This window comes from Rattus rattus, chromosome X (genome assembly GCF_011064425.1).
Source record: "Rattus rattus isolate New Zealand chromosome X, Rrattus_CSIRO_v1, whole genome shotgun sequence".
Classification (NCBI taxonomy): Eukaryota; Metazoa; Chordata; class Mammalia; order Rodentia; family Muridae; genus Rattus; species Rattus rattus.
Window position 1 is genome coordinate 128545156 of NC_046172.1, and position 26713 is coordinate 128571868.

Consider the following 26713-nt stretch of genomic DNA (forward strand, 5'->3'; position numbering starts at 1 on the left):
AGCTGCTAGATCCTAGTGTCCTTATGGGGAGAAGTGCAAACTAAAATAAAAGTGCAACAGAAAAAGAAAAAGCTGACAACCGTCTATATGTTAAGAGACACAAATGTATTAGTTGGCAAGTTAGGATCCTGCACAGGCAGATTCTGTGATCTAACACTTTGCTGGCCCAGCTGCTGGAAGGTTCCTGAAGGCAGAGGTGGGGGCATGGGGATCTAGCACACAAGCAGCAGCACTCTTGGTATACACTCTTCCAGATCATTCTCAGGACATCCATCCTTACCACCAAATGACTAGAGTCTGCCAGAGGGCTATATTGTGACCCACATTTGACCCTGACTGAACAATTCGGCTGTCTCCGCTGCTCCCCAAGTAAAGCCCAAGGGGAGCCTCTCTGTGGCTTTCACCGGGCTTGGCATAAATTGCCTTTGTAGAACATCGTGTAAAACATCATGCCCTTTGTCTCCAGAACTGGAAATCTTTCTTCATCCTGTTCAGCCTTATTCAGATGGTTCCCACTGCTGGAAGCCCGCCGTCCCTGTAGAACCACAGCCTTCTGTTCTCCCACTAGGGACGCCCTCCTCTCTAGCAGAGCTCCTTCCCGGAGTTAAGGGCCTCACGAGACGCCCCCGTGTGGCGGAAGGCCGAGGAGGGCAAGATGGCGGCGGGCGGAGCGCCGCCTCTTCCGCCTGCCGGGTGTCGCACGAGGCCGGCTTGAAGGGGAAGTGAGTCAGTGTTTGTGGACCCGGCCGGCTAAGGCCCGCGCCCGCCGAGGCCCCGAGAGGCCTCGGCCCGGCGGCGGGGGCGGCGACAACGGTCATGGCCGGGGGCCCGGGCCCCGGGGAGCCTGTGGTTCCCGGCGCCCAGCATTTCTTGTACGAGGTGCCTCCCTGGGTTATGTGCCGTTTCTACAAAGTGATGGACGCCCTGGAGCCCGCCGACTGGTGCCAGTTCGGTGGGTGACGGCAGGCCGACGTGGGGCGGTGGACCCAGGCTTCTGGAGCTGAAGCCTGATGTTCCCCGTCCCGCAGCGGCCTTGATCGTGCGTGACCAGACAGAGCTGCGGCTGTGTGAGCGCTCCGAGCAGCGCACGGCCAGTGTCCTGTGGCCCTGGATCAACCGCAACGCGCGTGTGGCTGACCTCGTTCACATCCTCACGCACCTGCAGCTGCTGCGTGCGCGGGACATCATTACAGCCTGTGAGCGAGCATAGCCCCAGGGACCCTAGGGATGGGAACCCAAGAGGGGTGACGGGTACAGAGCTTCCTGAGACAGGGGACCATATGGGAGCTCCCACACCCTACATATAAGGATAGAGAGACCTGAGACACCACCCTCCTTTCCTTCCTTGTTATCCCAGGGCACCCTCCTGCCCCTGTTCTGCCCCCAAGCATCGGTGCCCCAAGGCCCAGCAGCATCTCTGCAGGCTCTGAGACTGAGGACTGGAGCCCCCGGAAATTGCAGTCCTCTGCCTCCACCTTCCTCTCCCCAGGTAAAAAGAACCCGGGTGTTGGGCTTGATATGCGTGAGGAAAAGGCCACCATGAGTACTGACATGGCTGTAGACTGCTGCTGGTCTCTGCCTCTCACTGCCATCTTTATGAAGCTTTTCCAGGCTCCCAGACCCATTCTGAGTCAGAGCTCCTCCAGGTTCCACTCTCTGATTCCCTCGGGCCACCACTACAATCTTCAGCCCCCTCCTCCATCAAGGTAGGTGTCCCTTAACCCCCAGGGAAATTTCCAGACAAAGAGGAAGAAACTTATCTTTGGTGTACCACAGAGCCTGAATCAGCACAGCCAGGTCATCTAAGAGACAACTAGTGTTGAAGGGAGCTTTCAACCTGGACCAAGGGGAATAGGCAGGGTCCTTGCCTAATCCATGTCTCTTCCAGCAGCCAAGCCCAGAGAGCCCAGTGTCTGGCCTCCAAAGAGCTCGTCCCTCCCCATTTTGCTGGCCCTTCTGTGAGATTTCCCAAGGCACCTGCAACTTCTCTGAAGAACTCAGGATTGGAGAGGGTGGTTTTGGGTGTGTGTACCGAGCAGTAATGAGAAATACTACATATGCTGTGAAGAGACTGAAGGAGGTAGGTGTAACAGTGGGGTAGCCACCTTGTTTGTCCAGTTCCTCCCTCCATCAGCACTTCACTTCTACAGTTCCCTGCCTCCAGCCTCCCCCAGCAATTCCTTCAGCCCTGATTCCAGTTCAAGGACCCCAAGCCTTCCATTGTTGTGGGCCTGGAAACAGCTGGCAAGCTTGGCTTATGCTGCCTACTTTCCCTACCTCTTCCCCCACTATGCCTGGGGCTACAGGAGGCTGACCTAGAGTGGACTGTGGTGAAACAGAGCTTCCTAACAGAGGTGGAACAGCTATCAAGGTGAGCCTCGGGGGGTCCCTCCAGTCTAGGGGCACAAGGAGGGCCACACCAGGGCCTCATCAGTCTTTAGGGCTGCACAACACAAGCTCTGGCTCCCTTGGGCCCTCAAGGCCTTGCCAGGCCCAGGTGAGGGAACATCAAGGGCTGCCCACCCAGCCTGGTCTGATGAAAAGTAATGGAACCCAGAAAATTAAAGAACTCAGACTCTACTCTTTGGTAACAGGTTTACGTCACCCAAATATCGTGGACTTTGCTGGCTACTGTGCAGAGAGTGGCTTCTACTGCCTTGTTTATGGCTTCCTGCCCAATGGCTCCTTAGAGGATCAGCTTCACCTTCAGGTAGTCCTAGCTGATCTGGCACCATTACTAGCATAGCCCCTTAGCCTGTGACAGGCAGGACTTGGGCTTCTGGCTCCCCTTCAAACTCAAGGTTTTGCCCAATGTTTTCTTTCTTCCATTTTATTTGCTTGTTTGAGACAATGCCTCACTACCCAGCCCAGGCCAGCCTCAAACTGGCAATTCTCCTAACTCAACCGACTCTATGCTAGAATTATAGGCATGTACCATTACACTCAGCTTGACCCAAGATTTTCCACACAATTCTTTCCTCTGGCCTCTCCCTACTGTTCCTCTATTGGGAGTTATTGGCTTTGTAAGCAGAGTAGCTAAAGGATTTAGTTCATGTAGCTCTTGGGGAATGGGGACCAATGGAGACAGGCTGTCAGACTGACTCCAAGCTTGAGCCATGCCTGAGTATCAAACACACAAGCCACCACATATACAGGATAAGAACTTCCTTCTCAAACTGTTTGGGAGAGGAGAGGGAGAAGGGCATCAGCATTTTCTGTGCAGTCAGGTGAACCTGAACCCATTGCATTTTGTCTTAAGTCCTGAGAAATGTTCCCTAGCTGTTATCCCAGCTGTACAGTGTTTGCCAAAACCTTCGGCACTCCACTTGCTTGTGAATTAGGTCATAAATAGTCTTGTTCCTCATTCTCCACAAAGGGAAACTAAGGCTCAGAATAAAGTGGATAGCTTGTTCCAAGCCAGAGTGACAGATGAGGGGAGGTTGTGGGGATGGGAGGGGTCAAAGAACAGCTGCCCCGAGCTGCCCCTGTGCCTCCATCTTTGCCACTCCAGACCCAAGCCTGCTCCCCACTTTCCTGGCCTCAACGACTGGACATTCTTCTGGGCACAGCCCGGGCTATTCAGTTTTTACATCAGGACAGCCCCAGCCTTATCCATGGAGACATCAAGAGGTGAGGAAGGGCTCAGAAGAGCTATAGAGTCTTATGGCCAGGGAAACAGTGACCCCTGCTCAATGAACAGCTGTGTTCTGAGTGTCCCTGTGATATTCTTCCAGCCCTGTCCTGTGGATATAGGGACAGGTGTTGCCTGGGACCTCAGAGATGAGAGTACTTAGGACTATAAGCAACCCTGCATGGTGCAGGTATAGAAATATACCCCAGTGGTGAACAGAAACCAAAACATGTGAAGGGGCTCAGGGACAGCTGGCCCTCAAACAGCTGGGATGCAATGCCAACTCTTTCCATAAGCAGTATGTCAGTTTGAGCCTCTAATCCAGTTTATCAGGACCATTTAGGTGTGGGGGACAGAAAAAAAGGTAGTAGGACCTGAACTGGTGCCATTCTTCCCTTTGCAAGTTCTAATGTGCTTCTGGATGAGAGACTGATGCCCAAGCTGGGAGACTTTGGTCTGGCTCGTTTCAGCCGCTTTGTAGGAGCCAACCCAAGCCAGAGCAGTACTGTGGTCCCGGACTTGCACAGTTCGAGGTACCCTCGCCTACCTGCCTGAGGAGTACATCAAGACAGGCCGGCTGGCTGTGGACACCGATACCTTCAGCTTTGGGGTGGTAAGCCACCAGCCCTTCTGTTGACCTGGGGAGGGAAAACCACCAGTAAGTAAAGGCAGGAAAGCCTAGAGAATTCTAGGCCTAGGACAGAGGCAAACCTAGTGAAAAGTTAGCATAACTTTGACCTTGGGGTTCACCCTGCCTCATTCACCTCCATCTTCCCTTGAGCTAAGTTATGTTCATAGTTTGCATCAATTTGCTTCATATAGCCACTCTGAATTGTTTAAGCTTCAGTTCCATAACAATGCTGTCTTACCCTCCTGTTTCCCTTTCCCATCGGATCTTGACACTGGTCTTGGTGGTCCTTAAGGAGGAAGAGTACACTGAAGCTGGCCTCACAGCGATGCAGCTTGGTGTAGAGCATCAGGCCAGATTCAAACATGCCTAGGAAAAAAGGAGAAAAAAAACCAATGCTGTCTTTGCTGGAAGGTGGTCTTTACCTGCCTGTCCCAGGACAGCTTTCCCATCAGCCCTGATCCATGCCCATGCTACAAGCCTCTTTTCTGTATACAATTTCTCCTTGCTAAGGTGATACTGTCCATCCCATCCCCTCTAGGTAATACTGGAGACCCTTGCTGGTCAGAGGGCTGTGAGGACACAAGGTGCAAAAACCAAATATCTGGTAAGCCTCCTAAGGTGGGACATGGGGGGGGGGGTGGAAGGGCAGATGCAACCAGTGGGTACAGGGCCCCACAGTAGCCTGTTACTGTTGCTGCTGACTCACCTTTAGAAGTGGATGAATCCCCAAGCAGTTTCTTTTACCTTGCAAGGAAGAACCTGTCTTTATTCTGTACATAGGCCTTGAGTATGGGATATAACCTCAGTGGTAGAGTGATTGCTTTATTGTATCTAAGGCCCTGGGTTCTATCCCCATCAAAGGGGGAAAAACTGCCTTGGGCTGAGGACAGAGGGGGTTATTCCTGATACCCTGGGACCAAACCTGCAATGGAACTTAGAGAAAGCAGGTCTGAGTAAAGGTGGGAGATAGGCAGGCTGTTAAAGCAACAGCTCCAAGCTATCCTGACCTATACCCCTACATTCCTGTCTGTCATGCTGTACACTGAAATAGGGCTAAGGAATAAGAGACCGAAAGCTTAGTATCTGAGCACATGATTTTGGTCCCAACATTCAAGAATCTGAGGCAGGAAGGTTGCTGGGAGCTAGAGGCCAACTGGGGCTATATACCCTCTGTCAACAACAACAACAAAATTAGTTGATTATGGTGGCATATGTCTGTAATCCTAGCATTTGGAAGGTAGAAAGGGGGTAGGGTTCAGAAATTCAAAGTTATCTTCAGTTACATAGTAAGTTCAAGGGCAGAGTAAGTTACATGGTGCCCTGTCTCAAACAAACATATAAAGAAGAGACAAGAGACCTGAGTTTTAGACCCATCTATACAGTAGCCATGGATCAAACTCCTGCTCTTCATTGAGCCTCAGTTTCCCATATAGAAAACAGACTTTAACACATGAACACTATTCCAGCAATTTCTGGGCCCAGAACATGCTTGGCTAATGCTAGGTTGTCACCTTTTACAGAGTTGTACATCTCCTGTTGCTTCTCCAAGATGGAGCCTATTTTTGTCCACTGTTGGGCTCAGTGGGGGAATTAACTCACCAAACAAACTGAACCAGATTCTACCCATCCCTCTTTCCTTTAACCTTTTACATCCATTAGCATATCCCAACTCAAGTACTATTTGCTCAGGCCCCATGGACCTTGCTACTAAGTTTGTCAGCATCTATTTCCCCCGCTGCAATGGAATATCAGGACTGTAAAACAAGGTCCAGAGTGTTTGGTTTGTGGCTCTTATCAGTAGAGCCCCAGACAGTACCAGGCACACAGTGGGTGTTTAATGAATCCAGGGAAAGGAGACGATAGGACTGAGTGGCAGTGGCCTGGAAGATTTGGCAGAGCCATGCTGACAGTATTTGTTCTACAGAAAGACCTGATTGAAGATGAGGCTGAAGAGGCGGGAGTGACCCTAAAAAGCACCCAGCCTACTTTGTGGATGGGTGTAGCCACGGATGCTTGGACTGCTCCAATTGCTGCCCAGATCTATAAGAAGCACCTGGACTCCAGACCTGGGCCCTGCCCACCCCAGTTGGGCCTGGCCCTGGCTCAACTAGCTTGCTGTTGCATGCACCGTCGGGCCAAGAAGAGGCCACCCATGACCCAGGTAGTCCTGGGGAGGCCAACTACCAATGGGGACATAGTGGCCAGCAAGAAAACTTGGGTACTTACCCTCCTTGGTAGCAATAGCTACAAAGTGTCTACCTGATCTCTTTATAGAGGCAAAACTCCCAATGTCCTTGCTTCCCCTTTGGCTCTGTTTGGGGAGGCGCTCTTTGGAACTAAGTGGTAAAGGGCTGCTACTTTGCTGGGTGGGACTCAGATCCCAGGAACAGGTAGAAGGATATGGCTCTGTGTGGGGGCACTGTGCCACTCACTACCTTTGTCTTTTTTACTTACCTGCCACCTCTTCCGGTGATGGTTGAGAATAGAGTTCTTGGATTTGGTGGTCATGTATCTCAACAGTCCTTGAGATGAGACAAAAGAACAAAGGGCAGTGTTTTCCCAGCTGCAGAAGGTACCAGCTTTGTGTTATCTGTCATTCCTATGGCTGAACACAGCCAAGTCTAAGCCAACCTGGAGCAGCAGAATCGCTGTATGGTTTGACCACAGGGTGTCAGGTCTGGGCTGTCCTGTCCAGCCAGAAACCCATGTTCTGCCCATACTGAAAGGCTTTCTCTCCCCACACAGGTATACAAGAGACTGGAAGGGCTTCAGGCAGTACCTCCCTGGAAGCTAGAGGTTGCCGGCCATGGCTCTCCTTCCCCACAGGAGAACTCCTACATGTCCACCACTGGCAGTGCCCAGAGTGGGGATGAACCATGGCAGCCTCTGGTAGTGACCACAAGAGCTCCAGCCCAGGCTGCCCAGCAACTCCAGAGAAGTCCCAACCAGCCAGTGGAGAGTGATGAGAGTGTTCCTGGCCTCTCTGCTACCCTGCATTCCTGGCACTTGACTCCAGATTCCCACCCAAGCCCTGTGTCCTTCAGAGAGGCTAGCTGTACACAAGGAGGCACTACCAGAGAATCAAGTTTGAGGAGTGGCCCAGGCTTCCAGCCTACGACCATGGAAGGTAACTCTGGGGCTAGGATCTCCCTTCTTAGCCCTTCTTAAATACCATGCCTAAAGTCAAAAGTGTAGAATTCTAAGCTCTGTCTACAGCCTGGGAGCCTAGTCTGGGATCTGATCCCTCCCAGTCTGGGCCCCAGAATTTACTGGAGAATTCTACCCTGCAACCAGCATCACAGGCAGTGGGGGCTGGGAAGACTCTGGAGGCTATAGTGTCACTCAGGGTTGCCAGGGACAGCTAAGAAGTTACTTAGGGGTTACTTAGGGGGTTAGGGATTTAGCTCAGTGGTAGAGCGCTTGCCTAGCAAGCACAAGGCCCTGGGTTCGGTCCCCAGCTCCGAAAAAAAAAAGAAAAAAGAAAAAAAGAAGTTACTGTCTCTGCCCAGGCTCATCGATGGGCAGTTCATCCCTGCTGTCATCAGAGCCACCACAGATCATCATCAACCCAGCCCGACAGAAGATGGTACAAAAGCTGGCCCTGTATGAAGAGGGGGTCTTGGATAGCCTGCAACTGCTGTCATCAGGCTTTTTCCCAGGTACCTGCAGATGGCTCTAGCTCAGCTTCCCCAAAAGAGCCTCCCACCACTGTCTTACATACATACAAACATGCATACAAGCTCATACTCTGCAACTTCAGGGCACACAAGTACAATTCCTTATGCCAACCCTAAACAACAGAGCATTTGTTCTGGCTGCACAATTAAACGCCCCACTCACTAAGAATAGAGCTCCGAGCTTTTGCTCATTTGTAGGGAGATGCCTGGCTCAATCCCTTACTTCCCACTAATATCACAGTCCCTTCATCTGTGGGTACCAGTCTCCTTCCACATGCTCCCAGAAAATGTGAAGTCCTGGCAGGAATTTTCTACTACAGGTACTATATGAAAAGCTGCTACTTAGAAAAAGAATGCATTGGCTGGAGATAAGAGTGTGCCTGTAAAGGTCATCCAAACTAGGAGGTTGGGGAGACTGCTCAGTAGATCAGGCCATGAACTGCTTTTGCAGATGACTTGGCTTTAGTTTCCAGACCCCACATTAGGTAGTTCACAAATCTTTGTAACTCTAGTCCCAGAGGATCTGAGTTCCTCCTCTGGCCTCCACAAATACCTTTATATATACATATGGTACATATAAAACTCATTCAGGCACACACATATAAAAGTAAAAATCTTTTTTTTTCAAAAAGCAAACTAACCAAAAAGGAAAACCTTGGCTCCAAAGACTGCCTGGAGCTGGGCAGTGGTGCCACACGCCTTTAATCCCAGCACTTGGGAGGCAGAGGCAAGAAGATCTCTAACTTTGGGGTCAGCTTCATCTACAGAGCAAGTTCCAGGGCAACCAGATAGAAACTCACCCCACCCCACCCCGTCCCAAAAAAAGTTAGGGTGGAGTAGGTTGTGGACTTAGCTCAGTGGTAGAGCACTTGGTTAGTAAGTGAAAGGCCTGGGTTCCAGTCTCCTCCCACATGCTCAGTTGGGGGTGGGAGGGTGCCTTATAAGTTCTATGGTCGTGGTTCTGGTCAGGGCATTTGGAAGACAAGAAATTGTCCCCAACTTACTAAGTGGTATTTCTTCTTCCATAGGCTTGGATTTAGAACCTGAAAAGAGAAAGAGACCTGAAGAAAGTGATGAATTCCAGAGCTGATTTATTCACTCAGACTCAGATGTCAAAGTTCTCATTGTTGGAAGTTCTCATGGTGTACAAACTCCTCAGTACTCCAAAGGCATCAGGTGTGGTGGCCCACCCTGGCAAAGGAGAGAGGGTGGTGGACCCTGTTATTCTCATAATATGAGCACAGACAAGGCCAGCCAAAGAACCTGATAGAAGCTGATAAGGCTGGCAGTGTCGGGCCAGCATTTGTGAGCAAGGCAAGCAGAGCACCTAAGGGATTGGGTAGTATATAACAGAAGACTGCTAGCTACACAGGCCCAGAGGACGCAAGTGGGTCTGTTTGTATGGTGGAGCTGGCTCCCCTGAGAGCTAGACAGAATATCCGCAGCCTAACTATGAATCCATTCCTATGAACTTCCCTAGAACCCCAAGAGAAAGAAGCTATTGTGCTTTTAAAATGCAAATAATAATAATAGTAATAATAATAATGAGTGTCTTACAGTTCAGTCCACTAGCTAAAAATGAGCACTCTGAGATTCTCCCAAGAGTCCAGTAAAACCCCCATCACCATCTTGGGTGGGTATGTGCAAACCTTGGCACATACCAGTGAGCTAGTTTCATGTGCCTACTGCCTGCTAGGCAGGCTGTTTCTAGACCCTGCAATTGACTGGATGCTCAGGTTGAGCTGTAGACCCAGGTTCTGCTTATGGCAGAAAGGTCCAGCAAAGCCCAGCCCAGACAGTGAGAAGCCCCAAGAAATCAGAAACTGAGAGCAAAGCTAAGTATTTGAGGAGGGAGGAATGTTACATTGTAAGAAACAAGTTTTTGTGTAACCAAGTGTCTTCACAAGTCACCCAGGGTTATAGCCCAGGCTTACAGTGATTCTGTGTTCGAGTCACGAGTCACACTACATGCTCCTGTGAAATTGGTGACATCCAATTTGTCCTTGAGTAATAAAAGCATACATTTCACTGTCTGGTTAAACTTGTGGAATTTGTTGTACTAAAAGCTTTATGCTTTCCTAATGCTTTATATCTCTGGGTTCTTAAGTTTCCTCCTGAAACTCAGGCCCCTGGAATTTGTTCTTTTCTCTTGCCAAGCCCAGACTGGTGATAGATCCCCAATGCTGCTCCCCTTGCTTTCGTGTCTTGCAGATTTCATGGATATTGATGCTATTGGAAATGATGTCTGAATTACTCCTCAATCATATATAGAAATTTAATTAAGTTTTGACTCTGATCTTTATTCTGTGACCTTACTTAAATGCACTTACTAGTCCCAGTTGTTTTGGGGATGATTACTCTGGGATAGTTTGTATACAATCATCCCATCTGAAAATAAAGACAATTTTACTTCATTGTCAACCTATATGCCTTTTAATTTTCTTTTTAGAACTAACTATATAGCCCCGACTGTCCTTGATCTTGATATGTAGACCAGCCTGGCCTCAAACTCCTGAGGTCTGCCTGCCTCTGCAAAGGCATCCCCCACCATGCCCAACTTGACTTTTTATTCTTCTCATTTTTTGCATTGGCTAGGACCTGTAAATTTTGAATACAAGTGGGGAACTCCACCCACTCTCAGGAGTTCACTTTTCTTAACAAATCTGTTTGCTCTATTAAGAAAAAGAAAATAAATATCCTTGTTCTTTTTCTTGTAAAGGTTGAATTGGAAGAGGAGTTACAGAATGTTTCAAATGATGCTTCTGAGACTATTGAGATAAACATGGAATTTCTCTTCATACAGTGGTCACATTGGTTTTGAAATGTTAAACTAGATGCATAACCTGGCTTGGTCACCACATGTTGTTTTTATTTTCTCATTTTTTAGAAAATGTATTGGTCTGCTGAATTCTGTAAATACAATTTTAAAAGTGGTAAATTTTCTCTATCCCAGCTGTTCTCCCAAATAAACGAGACTATAAGATTTATTTGATAAGCTTTATAGCACATTAGCTGAGCAGTTATTAACCTATTGGATTCCTCTAAGATAATCTGGCTGCCTCTCACCAAAATCCCCATGATACTTGAAATTTTAGTATTGATCTGCCTCTCTCTGCTAAAGATGTTTTACCATAGTGTCATGACCCCTCTCCTCATGGCTCAATCCTCCTTTCCTCCCCGACTCTCTACTCTCCCTCTGTCTGGCAGAGTCCTACCCTATTTCCTCTTCTTGGCTGCTTAGTTTTTATTGACAAATAAGAAAATAAATGGGGAGCAATATCTACACAAACTTGAAGTGGAAATTTAATGACTCTTTGGAAAGTCTGTTGGATGATTTTTTTTGCTGGGGCAAACACATAAAGGACTGTTTCCTTAAAGTGGACACAGGTGAAAGACTGAGGCAGACTAATGAAGGAACATTTCGCTGAACCAGACACAGGAGAGAGGATGTTCTGCTAAAGCAAGCACATGAAAGGACACATGATGAAGGATACTTTGCTAACAACACGCATGTATTGGTCTGCCTTACATTGTAGAGTTGAGCTGCATTTGTCACGACTCCATAGAGAGAAAAGCACCAAAAAACTTTTAGAAGTATGCTATTGTTCTTGCCACTTCTGCTGACTCAGCCTGATTAGTGCTGAGGCAAGACCTATGGAGGACACATAATGTTTGGAAGTTATATATAGGAGGACTCAACAGTGGCAGAGGCTGAGCTTGCTTATAGAGCTAGCTGTGCCACATTTCTGGGTCTTGAGTCTTCACTGATCTTCACTTTCCTGAGAGAGGCACAGCCAAAAACTTCTAGTGTTCTTCCAGTTCTGTACTGCTGATTCTAGCCGAGGCTGAGGTCTGGCTGTTTCTGCTAGGTCATGTTACCACTGTTGCTAACCCAACTCTACCAAATTGGACTGCTGGTGTATCTGTGAATTGTTTTCGAGTGAATGGAGTTGCCACTGCTGACCTGTGAACTGAACAGCTGATTTCCAGACAACACTGATGGGAGATGCTCCAAAGAACCTTTCTAAACAGGTCCACTTCCCTGGTATCCTTTCTTTCCCACTACAAGGGAGGATAAAGCATTTAAGAACCATCATTAAAAATAAGACATTGAAAAACTTAAAGTTACACAAACATGAGATAAGAGATTCTGAGAATAAGCATTACAGTGCCATGAGCAGATTACAACTTGATATAGGGGCAGAGAAATCAGCATTTGAATAACATCAGTTTATCAGTATAATCTTTACATAGTACACAATAACATTTTGCCTACAGAATTTCATTTATTAACATTTTCAGGGGTTTGGGGTTTTGATTTGTTGATGCTTTGTTTTGTTTCTCTCTCTCTCTCTCTCTCTCTCTCTCTCTCTCTCTCTCTCTCTCTCTGGTAGGGTCTCACTATGTAGCCCTGTTTACATAGTTACATTAGACCATTACATTACATAGACCAGGCTAGGCTAGAACTCAGAGATTCACCTTCCTCTGCCTCCTGTATGCTGGGGTAAAAGTGATGTGTGCCTCTCTGTACAAGTTGTATGTGTGTGTGTAAGGACAACATTGGGAATCAGTTTTCCCCTTCCACATTTACATGGATCATTTTGCAGCTTAGACTTTTACTGGCTGAACCATCTCACCAACACCTATCTATGTTCAATTTTTGTACCTATATTTGTGACAGATGATTGTACTGCAGTTTCCTAGTAATATATTTTCTAGTTTTAGTAACTGAGCCTCAGAAAAGTAAGTTGGAAAATATTCTGTCCCTTCATTTTGTTAAAAAGTTTGGGCATACTCATATTGTTTTTTATGAATTCCATAGGTTCAATTAGGGAAGCCATTTGGACCTAGATTCACCTTTCATTTTGGTTCAGTTTGGGTGCTGTTATTATTGTTGTGTGTTGTTGTTGTTTTGAGACAGGGATTCTCTGTGTGAGCTGTTGGTTGTTTGATGATTTTGTTTTGGGATTGTGATTTTGGATTTTTTCATATGCTAGGTATTGAGCCGAGGACTTCATGAGCTATACTAGAAAGTTCTTAACACCTACCTCAGAAAGCTCAGTTTAGAAGTTTAGTGCAAGGGAGTGATGGGGTTCACTTTACTTTTGGCATTCAAGAGAGGAAGAGGCAGGTAGATCTGTTAGCCTTAAGTGTGTGTACTTAACCTCTCAGTGATTTGTCCATCTCATTTAATAAAAGGAATATCAACTCATCCTTTTTAGCATCTATGGGATCTATTGTGATAGCTGCCATTCCAAGTACTGGTAATGTTTATTTTTCTTTCTTTCTGGTTTTTTTTTTTTTCTTGTCTGGGCATAAGCAGTCCTCCTAACCCAGTCTCCCCAGTAACTGAGACTACAGGTGTACCTATCTTCCTTATTTTCTCAGTCATCCTAAGATAAAGACTTTTCAATTTTAATGATAATTTTATTTTTTTAAAGATTTATTTAATGTATTTGAGTACACTGTAGCTGTCTTCAGACACACCAGAAGAGGGCATCAGATCTCATTACAGATGGCTGTGAGCCACCATGTGGTTGCTGGGAATTGAACTCAGGACCTCTGGAAGGGCAGTCAGTGCTCTTAGCTGCTGAACCATCTCTCCAGCCCATGATAATTTTAAAAACTAATTTGAAGCATTTCTAATAATTTTTCTGGAATTATTTTTTTATTTGTCCATCTTCTGTTTTGTCAATTTCTACTCTTGTTAATTTTATTTATTTTTTTTTAGTATAATTTGATCATTTTGTTCCAGTTAGTTTGGGTATAGCCTCAACAATTTTAAAAATGCTTGTGTTTTGAGATTTTACTTTTACTATTATTTTTCCCAAAAAAAAGTCTTTATTTTATGAGTATGAGTGCCTGAATGCATGTATGTATACCATGTGTTTGCCTAATGCTACAAGAGCCCAAAATGTGGCATTGGATCCCATGGAACTGGAGTTACATTGAGTTATGAGCCACCATAACTGTGAAGAGAAACTATGACCAAGGCCACTCTTATAAAGGACAACATTTAATTAGGGTTGGCTTATAGTTTTAGAGGTTCAGTCCATTATCATCATGATGGGAGCATGGCGGCATCCAGGCAGGCATGGTGTTAGGGAACTGAGAATACTACTTGATCCACAGGCAGCAGTGGGAGACTGTCACTGGTCATAGCTTGAGCATTTGAGAACTAAAGCCCTTCTCCACCTAACAGATTTCTTCTGACAAGGTCACACTTCCAAATAGTGCCACTTCCTGTGGCCAAGCATTCAAACACATGAGTCTATAGGAACCATTTATATCCAATCTACCACAGCCTCCATGTAGGATTGCAACAAGTGCTCTTAATCACTAAGCATTTTTAATTATGTATTCTGTGTCTATGTGCTGGTATATGCATGTGAACACAGGTGTCTTCAGAGGCCAGAAGCAGATCCTTTCTGGAGCTGGAAGTTAGAGGCAGTTTGAGCCACCTGACATAGGTTCTAGGAACCCCAGCTCCAAAAAAAAGAAAAAAAAATGCTCTTGTATAAAATGCTATAAATAGACATATAACGTATATACATCATTCTTTACAATATTCTAACCATGGGGACTTGACTTTATTATTATTTTAATTAACAATCCATTTTTCTTTTTGTTTTATTCTTTGACAGTTTTATACATGTTTATTTTTACTGGAATACTGGAATTCTAAAAGTGATAATCTTTTCTCTATCCCAGCTAGCTCCCAAGTAAATGAGACAGAGACTATAAGATTTATTTAATAAACTTTACAGCACAGTAGCTGAGTAGTTGTTAATCTATTCTATTCCTCTAAACTAATCTCCCAGCCAAAATCCTCTCCTCCTCCCCTCCTTCGTCTCCCCTCCCTTCCCCCAGCTAGGATCAGAAGTCCAGCAATATAACCCTATTTTTGACTCTGCACAACCATTGGCTGATCAGCTTTTATTGACAGGGAGCAACATTTACACAACATTCAGACAGGAGATATTTAGAATAAGCATTACAATGCCACGTCTGGATCTGCAACCGGACATGCGGGCAGAGAAATCAGCATCTGAATAATACAAGGATAATCTTTATAGCATTATAGCATTATGCCTACAGCTTGTAATGCAATGTTGTCATTTCACCCCCATTTTCCTCTCTTCTCTCTCCTACTCCTGCTGAACCCCTTCTTATCAAGTTCCTTGGTGACTTCCTTTTAAAAAGGCAGGAATGACCAGGTAGTGGTGGTATACACCTTTACTCTCAGCACTCCAGAGACAGAGGCAGACAGATCTCTGAGTTCAAGGCCAGCCTGATCTACAGAATTCCAGGACAGCCAGGGCTACACAGGGAGATCCTGTCTCATTAAAAAACAAAAAACAAGGGGTTGGGGATTTAGCTTAGTGGTAGAGCCTTTTGCCTAGTGCAAGAAGGCCCTGGGTTCGGGTCCCCAGCTCAAAAAAAAAAAAAAAAAAACCAAAGCAGGCTGGAGAAATGGTTTCAGTGGTTAAGAGCACTGGACAGCCTTCCAGAGGTCCTGAGTTCAAATCCCAGCAACCACATGGTGGCTCACAACCATCTGTAATGGGGTCTGATGCCCTCTTCTGGTGTGTCTGAAGACAGCTACAGTGTACTTATATATAATAAATAAATCCTTTAAAAAAAAAAAGCAAGGAAGGTTTGCAAAGCCAAATTTTATTCAAATTGATAGTCTTGACAAAGGAGAGATTACAGAAATGGAATTTTACCCTAGTACTTGACTTGTTTTGTTGGCATTTTATACTCTACTGGGTTTAATGAAGGTTATCTGCATGAACACTGGTGAGGGTTGTTCTCTGGAGTATGAGTAATATAACAATGCTCATTTACAGTTGAAAGCATCTTTAAATTGCTTATGATACCTAATACAATGTAAGTGCTATGAAAATACTATTTACATTGTGTTGTTTAGAGAATTACAATGAGGAAAAATATAGTATAAATGAGATTAAAAAATATTGTTTGATGGGGTTGGGGATTTAGCTCAGTGGTAGAGCACTTGCCTAGCAAGCGCAAGGCCTGGGTTCGGTCCCCAAAAAAAAGAAAAGAAAAAAAAATATTGTTGGAGCAAAGTCCTTAAGCGGGCAACATAATGCTGTTGGCTTTGCCCAGCTTTCTGAGTCCAAACCATAAGTTCTCCTTTTCTGTCTCTTTCTTTTGGATACTGGACTTACATATGCTTTTTCTGATACTTCGGGCTTCGTTACTTTTTCTCTAAAGTTCCCCTGTTGGCTATGTGCCTATCTGTCCACCATGTACTTGATTTCCAAGCTAGCTTAACTGAACTAAAATACCTGTTTTTCCTCTTCTTTTCCATTCTCTGGGTAGCTGCTGAATTTATATTCCTATCTGTTCTGAAATTTTTTCTTTTTTTTTTTCTTTTTTTTTTTTTTTCCTAGTTGGGGACCTAACCCAGGGCCTTTGCGCTTGCTAGGCAAGTAATTTCACCACTGGAGCTAAATACCAACGAAATTTTCTTTTAAACTCTATTACAATTTATTTTAAAATTATCATCAAGCTTCAAAAGAAATGTTGATTGGTTGGATCCATAGATATGAAACTATAAATACAGAAGGACAGCTGTAAGGTTTTTCAAATTATCTTTTTGCTAGTGTGTGTGTGTGTGTTTCCACTGTAGTCACAGTTTATTAATTTAATTGACACTTGGTTTAAGGTATAGCATATGGGTCAGCTTTGCAAGGTGCCCTGTGTGTTTGATGAGTCCCTATTCTGTAGTTGAGTAGCATGTTCTGCATTGAGTATGTCAAAGTACTTAGAGTAATACAAGTCTTAATATCCTCAATAGGTTTCCATCTCCTGATTCGGTCTTACAGACTGAGGAAGTTATTGCAATGTTCACCTGTCACTATGGGTTCAGATTTCTTTCTTCCCACTCTGCTAGATTTGTGTTGCAGGTATTTCAAAGCTCTCTCATTGAATACACTTATTCTTAATTGCACGGAGCCATATTGGATTTGGGCCTAGCCGCTTTTTGACTGCATGGTTCAAAGTGACTCTGGGCTGTTTGGCCACAGAGACTCACCCGTAAGATGACTGCCATAAGTCTTAAGATTGTTGGATAAAGCCTCTCCCATGAATTTACGGCACAGGAGTATAATATATCTAAGGATGCCTCAGCTCGAAAGCAGATACTAGTTATCTCCTCAGTCAACACCCAGTGTCTCCACCCACCTGGACCTCATCGCCTGACTTTCGCTTCCAGCCATCACTGCCTATAATCATCTCCCCTCCTTCATATTTCACAAAGGTCACTCCCTACTGAAAAAGCCTTGGGTGCTGCAATGTTCATCCCAATAAACGAGATTCCTTGATAACAGAATCTTGCTTGGTCTCCTTTTCTTCACCCCATTTTGCCCACAGGGTAGAAAGCCTCGACCCTGAATAACTGTTCTTCGCTGGCGGGACAAGTGCTCAACAGGGACCCCAAGCAAGGCCGACTACAGGACGATGGAGAGCAGAGAGCTGCAGCGGAATCGAGGATTCTTTCAGGTCAAGACGTCAGGCGTGCTGGGAGAGGGAGGTAAGGACCGTTGAATAATTGTCGCCTAATTGCTATGGGGAAGGGATTTAGGAGGCTTGTTTCATAGGAGAGACTGCTACCACCAGGGAGAGAGGATTAAGAGTTAAGAAAAAGGATTTAATCAAGTTCTTTTGTTTAATTGATGAAAAGTGTCCATGGTTAATTTTAAGTGAATTTTTTTTTTTGTTTTTGTGTGAGAAACTTGTCCTTGGTTTATTATTGAAGGAGCAGAAATTAATTCGGCTATAGTTGGAATAAGATTGGAAAAGTGTTTAAATGTCTTATTGTAAGAAAAGGATCCGTGTTCCGATTCAGGGAGGTAGGTCTGTGTCTTTGTGTCTTGTGTTTTATGCTGCTAAACTCTTGGGTCTGTAGTTGTTTCCTAGTTCTGGAGTTCTGGTTTTGCAGATGCTCCCATTTCAGGCTGAGAGGGAGGATCGTGGTCTCAGAGAGAGACAATGAGCGGGGATGCCTGGGACTCACCGATTGCGCTTGCCCTGGGAGACGCCCCAGGAGGTGTATAGGACCCTAGGACGCCTGGGAGATTCCTGCCTGGGTGCCGGTGAGGATCTGGCGATTTCATGTATTGACAAAAGACCCGCCTTCCGGCTGTCTGTATTTCCAGAGTGGTCTTTGTCTGTGTGTCTTAGGTCTTTGTTTTGTGTTACTTGTGACTTGACAATGGGAGATTCTTGTTGGGAAGGAGGAGGATGTGAATCCACTCCTGTTCATCTGTCTTGCTGGAGCCTATGGAAGCTCCCATCTGAATCAGCCTGCCAGGGCAATCTTGTGGCGCCGTTTGTTTTTTGTTTTGTGCACTTTCTTTTTTTTTTTGTCTGTTAATTTTTGATTGTCTTTCATGTGACTAAATGCTTTTGCCCTTCAGCAGTGACCTCTATTTTCTGATTCTCTTCTTGTTTTCTCACCATCCCATTTGGGATGCTTGTTAGTGGCTGTTATAGGAAATCTATAATGCTCACTTGAGGTGTTTGAGAAACAAGAATTCTAGGTTTGCCCTGGGTTCCTTTTGGGATAGGTGTGGGATAGGCTTGATTTCATTGCAAATGATGTAACATTGCATATGTTAGTACTCCTAATACTTCTTGGGACTGTGCATCTGGGATCACAACCTGTATAAGTTTAAAGTTCTAAAAGGCAGTCATGACCTTTGTGTGTAGGTTCAGATAGTGTCCAGATTGGAATCCTGATGCTAAAGACTTAGTAAGACACAAAAGAGAGTTGAGAATTACTTAGGGCTATCTTAAGGCGGAGTCCAGATTTATATAAACTAGCTGCAGGAGGAAATTCTTACTGGGGCCTCGCAGACAAATACTTACCCCTAATTGAAGTCCCTCATGGGTCTAGTTTTAATGAAAGATATGTTGGTTGTGACACTGTCCATCGACGCACCAACATTAGGGAAACTGACTTTTACGCCTGTCCCGATCCCACAGAGATCGCCCCTTAAACTATAAGTGTGGATACAGGATCAATTTATTGTGCCTCCTGGGGTGTGGAAACCACAGGAGACGATACTGGAAAACCCACCTCCTCTTGGGATTATATCACATTAAAAAAGGGTGGCATAATTTAACAGAAACAGTACTCTAACCCAGGAATGCCGGAACACCGAAGCCTTCCAAGGGCTGGTGCAACCCTCTTACAATAACTTTTTACTGATGCTGGGAAAAAGATCACCCCAGAAAACTGGCATAGGGGTTTGAGGGGGTCTCCGGATGTATGTTGCCAATAGAGACCCCGAGTAACCTTCAAAATTAGATTAATTAAAACCACCCCCAACTTACATATAAGGCCTCCATTGGCCTAACCCTCAATTGCATAGCAGGGTTCCTTGTCGCCCAGGGTGGTGACTCAGCCCCCTTTAACACCTCTAGTCCTCCAACTACCCTTTTTCAGCCCACTATACCTGTTGGGGCCAATGTCCCACAAGCCTGATTTTATCTGTTCTTAACGCCTCAGCTCTTGCCTTGGTATATCATGAACAGGAAACAAATACCTCTATTTATGAGGAATGCTGGATGTTTTTCAGCTAACCCTCCTTTCTATGAGGGTATAGCCACTTTGGCAACATCACATATACTAATGACACTGGTGGTCTCTCTTGGGAACACCATAGAACTCACTATCACAGAAGTCTCAGGGATAGAAGCTGCCTCCTCGGAAGAACATGTCCTCCCTAAACAATTATTAGAAATATGTAATCATACCATAATCAATGACAATCAAAATACATATTTACAAGCCCCCAAGTATACTTTATCTAGCATGTTCCACTGGTCTAACCACATATGTTATAACATCTCAATTTTAAAGACTAAAGATTACTGTGTGCTGGTTCAATTATTTCAGACTCAGCATACATGAGCCAGAGACTTTTCTTAAATCCTGGGAAAAGGGCTCTCGGATATGCCTCACAAGGCAAAAAGAGAACCAGTAACTGCCATCACTCTCTCGGTTCTCCTAGGTCTAGGGGAAATGGTGCAGGCACTGGCATCACTTTTCGCATTCCCATCAATACTATAACCAGCTTTAGTGGAAGCCATAGATAAGGATATTGCTGAATTAAGAGATGGATTAGCTAACTTAAAGACTCCAGTTGCCTCGTTGTCTGAAGTAGTCTCATAAAACAGAAGAGGCCTAGACTTAATCTTCCTACAACAAGGAGGACTTTACAGCCTTAAAAGAGGAATGCTGTGTTTATGTAGATAAGACTGGACTTGTAGAAGACAGTCTAAAAAAGGTGAGAGATAGCCTAGAAAACGAAGGAGAGAGAGAGAGCAACGAGAGTCTTGGTACAAAACTGGTTTTCTACATCCCCATGGTTTCTTACCTTGTTGCCCTGCAAACACAAGGCTTATGGAGATAAAGCTTCAGCTGTGTTAATACAGAATTGTAGGCTAGAGTCTTGAAAGTATTTAAAAAAAAAAAAGAAAGAAACCTGGTAAAACATATCTTATTCCAAACAGCAATTAAATTGGTTATTACAAAATACTGATATTTGGCCTATCACATATACAAATTTTTCAGGCAAAGTTGGTAATTTTAATTACATGCTTTTGTATTTCCTATAAATTTGTGCATGCAACCATAGGAAATGAGCTTACTGTATTTATAGGGTGGTTCATCTAATGAAAAGGCTACATGTATGATTGGATCACTTGTTTATTCTCTTGAGTTTCCTGCTTCAGCACAGATTATTAATTCACGTATATAGCCAGTTTTTTAAAATGTTAAAAAGAAAAACCAAGCTTTCAATTCATATACTGATAGCCAATGTGTGGCTTGTGGTTTACAATTGATTTCAATTACTTAATGCTTTATTAGAGACAGGTTTTCTAATAAAATCAGTGAGTGATGATTTCAGTGTGAATGTCTGACAACTCACTGTCCTTTTAGAGACAAAGAGACAACAAATTAAACCATAGACCCAGCTTTTGAAAAATGGTAATGGAGTTGATAACACACCTCTCCACGAAAAGAGGAAGACTCCATTTGCTTTTTTCAACGCCCAGCCTCACCTTACCAGCTCAGGGATTTCTAGTATGACTGAATCTGGATGCTTATGTTTAGGTAAATAAAGCTGGTGAGGGGCTGGAGTGATGGCTCAGTGGTTAAGAGCACTAAGTACTGTTCCTTTATAGGCCATTTAAGAACTCAAACTGGATTGCCTAGACCCCTTAGCAAGGGAGGACAATGATACCAGGCAGATTATAGGCCTTATATAGAAACAGTTAGTCAAAAAATCTCATTCTTTATATATCCAAAACAATAATGCTGGAGATAATAATTTGGTATACAAGTCAATTTATAAATACAAGTGCTCAGTGTCCTCAATTTAATCCTCAAGGACTTATCTTAATAAATAATATTTTAACAATATTTTAATAAATAAAAAGGGGAGTTATCCCTGTATGCTAAAATATGCACCTTTTATTTCAATTTTAAAATTTGGATGCCAAGGAACACTCTGAATTTATGGCACACTACAACTAGGCATACTTCTGCCTAGGTGAAATAGAAAGATCCACATATTGGCATGATCCTGTTCAGATATTTTATATGGGGAAGAGGGAATCTTTGTGTTTTTCTACAGGATGCTACAAGAGTATGCCAGCTGCCAGAGGTGGTTGCTGAGACTTGCTGATCCTGGGAGCATGAAGATTCAGCTCTCCTGGTTCGGGTCCCTGGAGTCATTCCTGTGTCCTTGGAGGAATATGGAGGATTCCCACTCATCTTTTGTCATCACAGAAATTCTGGCGTTGCTGCAGTCATTGTGTCCCGTCCCACCGCGGCCTGCGCTCCAACCCTCTGTGCACTACTGCTTGTTCCAGAGAAGAATGACCGATCCTGAACTGTCCTGGGAAAGACCTTGGCACTTTCGGCTGCTATTTATAGAAACCATTACTGCTGCAGCCATTGTGTCTGCAGTGTCTGAGTTACCCTCCCTAATCTATTGTTAGGCAAGCACAGTGGGTGAACTTTCTGGAGTAGTTGCTAACAATTGGGAATTCTAAATTTTATTACAGGAGAGGCTTGACTAGGCTCTTTGGTATGGCCATAGCAGCCGAGGAGAACCAGATGAGGTGCCACTACTTATCGGGAGAGGCTCAATTTCACAATCTCTTATATTAATGCCATCTGGTTTCCTACTCTTTTCGCCCCTGGGCTCAAGTAAGAGGAATGAGAAGATGATCCAATGTAGCTGTCCTCAGGGACGGGCAACTTCCTCTGACCCTTGATCAATCTAAGACAGGAACCTTGGGGGCGACAAGGTGATCCTATGACAGATAAGGCTGGGGTTCGAGAGGTCGATCCTAAGAGAGAGGTGGCTACACCCCGTTTAAAAGTACGGGCCGGTCAAATGCTCCTCTGCCCAGTTTCTCCCCCATAAAACACAGAACTGTGTGTTACAGCATAAGTTCATTCCTAGCCATTGGGGTGCAGTCCTAATTGCAAGTGTGACTTGCCATGGCTGAGCTGGGCACTCTGTGAGGCATGTCTGATCTCTCTCAGACCACTACTTCCACCTAATGGTTTTTTTTTATAAAAGAAAGATGGGGGAGATGCATGGAGCCATATTGGATTTGGGCCTAGCCGCTTTTTGACTGCTTGGTTCAAAGTGACTCTGGGCTGTTTGGCCACAGAGACTCACCCGTAAGATGACTGCCATAAGTCTTAAGATTGTTGGATAAAGCCTCTCCCATGAATTTACGGCACAGGAGTATAACATTCAAGGGATGCCTCAGCTCAAGCAGATACCAGTTATCTCCTCAGTCAACACCCAGTGTCTCCACCACCTGACCTCATCGCCTGACTTCTTTGCCTCCAGCTATCACTGCCTATACCCTCATCTCCCCCTCCTTCATATTTCACAAAGGTCACTCCCCCTACCTGAAAGCCTTAAAAGCTGCAATGTTCATCCCAATAAACGAGACCTTGACAACAGAATCTTGCTTGGTCTCCTTCTTCTCTTCACCCCCATTTTGGCCCACAGGTAGAAAGCCCTTCGACCCTGAATAACTGGTTCCCGCTGGCATGGGACACTTAATGTATCTTTTTTTTTTTTTTCTTTTTTTTTCGAGTTGGGGACCGAACCTTGGGGCCTTGTGCTTATAGCAAGCACTCTACCACTGAGCTATATCCCCAACCCCTTAATGTATCTTTTTATTGTTATAAAGTACCCTTCTGTCCCTGGTCATGTCCCTTCAAATGTTGGCTTTATCTGGCATTAATATAGCCACTCTTGCTTTCTTTTCTTTAGGGGGAGAGGGGTGAGACAGGGTTTCTCTGTAGCCTTGGATATCTTCAAACTCACTCTAGAGACCAGACTCAGATATCCTCCTGCTTCTGCCTCCTGAGTGTTGCTATTAAAGGTGTATGCCATCACCACTTGGCTGCTCTACCTTCTTAAAGGTTTTTTTTTCATGGTATAACTTGTCCCATTTTTGATGGTCTTAGAACTATTTATGACCAAGCACAGTGGCTCACACCTGCAGTCCCAGTACTTGAGAGGTTGAAGGATGATTACCATGAGTTCAAGGCCAAGCTAGGCTACTGTCATAGTTAGGGTTTTACTGCTGTGAACAGACACCATGACCAAGGCAACTCTTATAAGGACAACATTTAATTGGGGCTGGCTTACAGGTTCAAAGGTTCAGTCCATTATCATCAAGGTGGGAACAGGGCAGCATCCAGGCAGGCATGGTGCAGGAGGAGCTGAGAGTTCTACATCTTCATCTGAAGGCTGTTAGTGGGACTTCCAGGCTCCTCAGGTAAAGGTTTTAAGCCCACACCCACAGTGACACACCTATTCCAACAAGGCCACACCTACTCCAACATTGCCACACCTCCTAACAGTGCCACTCCCTGGGCCAAGCATATACAAACCATCACATTCCACTACCTGGCCCCATAGACTCATGTGTTTGAACAAGCCTATGGGGGTCATTTCTAGCCATAGTATAATAAATAGTACATTTAGTCCAACTTCCAAAGCCTTCATAGTCTATAGTAGTCAGATCCATCCAATCACTTAACTGTAATCCCCAAATCAAGACAGGAAACCAACTGGGCAAGCTCTAAACTCTTCATCTCCACGTCTGATGTCAAAGCGGGGTCTTCAGATCTCCAACTCCTTTTTTCATCTTCGTTGACTGCAACAGACTTCTTTTCCCGGGCTGGTTCCACTCCCTGTCAGCAGCTTTCCTCAGCAGATAGCCCACGGCTCTGAAATCTTGAACATCTGGGGTCTCCAAGGCAACCTCAATGTTACAGCCTCTCGTTCCAACGTCTGGGATCCTCACATGATCTTCTGGGCTCCTCCAAAGGGCTGATGTCACTTCTCCAGCTCTGCTCTCGGTGGCACTCTAAGCTCAGGTTGATCCACTCCACTGCCGCTGCTGTTCTTGGTGATCACCCCATGGTACTGGCATGTCCAATGCACTGGGGGTCTTTGCTGCAACTAGGCTTCACCAATAGCCTCTCATAGGCTCTCTTTATGGTGCCAAGCCTCAACTCCCTTGCGGACCCCTTCAGTCCTGGGTCATCAACTGCAACTGAGGCTGCACCTTCACCAGTGGCTCCATGGCCTCTCACAGTGCCAAGCCTCAGCTGTTCTTCATGACCCCCCTTCATGCCTTCAGAACCAGTACCACCTGGGTGGCTCTTACACATTACCAAGTACAGCTATAGCATGAGGTACAACCTTGGCTATCTCTGGAACACAGCTTCTTTGTGCCCTCGGAAAACACTTCCCAGAAGATTTCACCTCAGTGATGCTGGTCTCTTCTTAATCACCAATAATCTCTTAGCTCCAGCTGACCAGCATCAATTGTCCCAGTAGTCCCTTTTATTCTGGACTATAAAGCCAGAGCCACATGGCCAAAGCTGCAGAGTTCTGCTGTTTGCTTGGGCTGGAACATGGCCCCTCTTGTTCTATTACATTATTACCAGCTTCCTCTTTTCCAACTCCTTCACTGCCTAAGCTTGGCTGTCCTGGAATTTGCTCCATTGACTGACTTTGAACTCAAAGATATGCATGCCTGTCTTCTAAACACTGGGATTAAAGGTATGTACCACACCAAGCCTGGATTTAAGTTTTTCTTCACCTAGCTAGAACTTGCTCTTTTCTAGGCTGGCTTTGAACTCAGAGATCTGTTTGTCTTTGCTCCTGGGATTAAAGGTTTGTACTAAATTGCCTGGAGCTAACTTAAATCGATGGGATCTTGCCCCAAGGTCATTACTCCCTTAATTCAATGTAATATCCTTGAACACAGAATTCAGCTCCATTTCACTTCCTGGTGTTCCTTTAATACTTCAACCATATATTTTGTATTTTTCCTTCCTGAACTTGCTCCTTTTCCTTAAAATGCTTTTTCTCTTTCTTCTTTTTTTTTTCACCAGAAGAGGGCATCAGATCTCAATATAGATGGTTGTGAGCCACCATGTGGCTGCTGGGATTTGAACTCAGGACCTCTGGAAGAGCAGTCAGTGCTCTTAACCGCTGAGCCATCTCTCCAGCCCCTAAAATGCTTTTTCTAACAGTGAACTTTAGTAACCACACAACAGAATTTATACCAGGCTGTTTTGAGACTTCCTTTTCAAAGCAATTAATCTAAATCTCTTCACCTTAGCCTCAGTCACAGTCTTTGGAAAATGGCAAAAAGCAGCCACATAATTCACCAAAATACCACAAAAACAGTCACTTGAGGCTGGAGAGATGGCTCAGTGGTTAAGAGCACTGACTGCCCTTCCTGAGGTCCTGAGTTCAAATCCAGCAACCACATGATGGCTCACAACCATCTGTAATGGGATCTGATGCCCTCTTCTGGTGTGTCTGACGACAGCTACAGTGTACTCATATGAATAAATAAATAAATCTTTAAAAAAAAAAGTTGCTTGGCCACATATTACAATTCTTCTCCTCTGAAACCTCTAGAACCAGGCTTCCATAGTTCAAATTACCCTCAACAACAAAGTCTTCCATATTCCTACTAGGATGGTCCATCAAATCCCACTTAAAGCACTCCATGGCTTTCCAAATCCACAAAATCCACAAATCACAGCTACAATTTGAGACTTGTCTCTGAAAAAGTAAAAAATCAGAGCTGAAGACATGACTTGGTAGTCAAGAGCTTTAGCTATTCTTTCAGAGGACCAGGGTTCAATTCTAAGCAATTACCTGGTGGCTCACAATCATCTTTAACTCCAGTCCCAGGAGATCAAATGCCTTCTTCTGCCATCTGAAGTCACAGTGGGATATATAAACAAACATGTAGGCAAAACACTCACATATATAAAAATAAAATTAAATTAAAAAAATTAAGCCACGTATGATATCATATACCTGTAATCCCAGTATTTGAGAGGTGGAGGCAGAAGGATCGGTGTTGCTGCTCTAGAGGAAATAGCCAACTTTATGCAGAGCCTCAGACATTTTATACTCAGAGTTAAGGTCACCCGAGTAAAGTTCTCAAGAATACAAGTTGTATGCAATCACAAGAATAAGCCGCACATGACAAAAACTTGTTTTTCCATAGAGGCATATAAAGGATAATTTAAGAATTTAATTGAATAATGTCAGCAAGCAATAATAGTAATCTGAAGTAAATGCTACACCATGTTTTGAAGAACAAGATAAGAAACCTTGGAATTATGTTAGAAAGCACTCACAATTTTCCTCAAAGGACCCAACC

General features: G+C 44.7%; 2 protein-coding genes and 1 non-coding gene across 3 annotated transcripts in view; all 3 read left to right on the top strand.

The window, feature by feature from the left end:
- The first annotated feature begins 692 nt into the window (after positions 1-692).
- Irak1 (interleukin 1 receptor associated kinase 1) lies at positions 693-10364 on the top strand. The gene is given in 17 exon segments (XM_032889781.1): positions 693-952; positions 1029-1196; positions 1358-1489; positions 1603-1706; positions 1889-2080; positions 2307-2385; positions 2595-2710; positions 3512-3630; positions 4036-4141; positions 4143-4244; positions 4801-4866; positions 6187-6423; positions 6537-6549; positions 6552-6652; positions 7008-7389; positions 7772-7921; positions 8968-10364. Coding segments are annotated over 17 exon segments (2265 nt in total). The 5' UTR covers positions 693-816; the 3' UTR covers positions 9030-10364.
- LOC116889482 lies at positions 4499-4628 on the top strand. The gene has a single exon (XR_004386433.1). It is a non-coding gene; the product is annotated as a small nucleolar RNA SNORA61 (small nucleolar RNA).
- A 7061-nt stretch (positions 10365-17425) lies between the features above and the next one.
- Hcfc1 (host cell factor C1) overlaps positions 17426-26713 on the top strand; it is a 71975-nt gene continuing 62687 nt past the window's right edge. Inside the window, 1 exon segment of the mRNA XM_032889509.1 lies at positions 17426-17498. Coding sequence (XP_032745400.1) covers positions 17426-17498 — 73 coding nt within the window.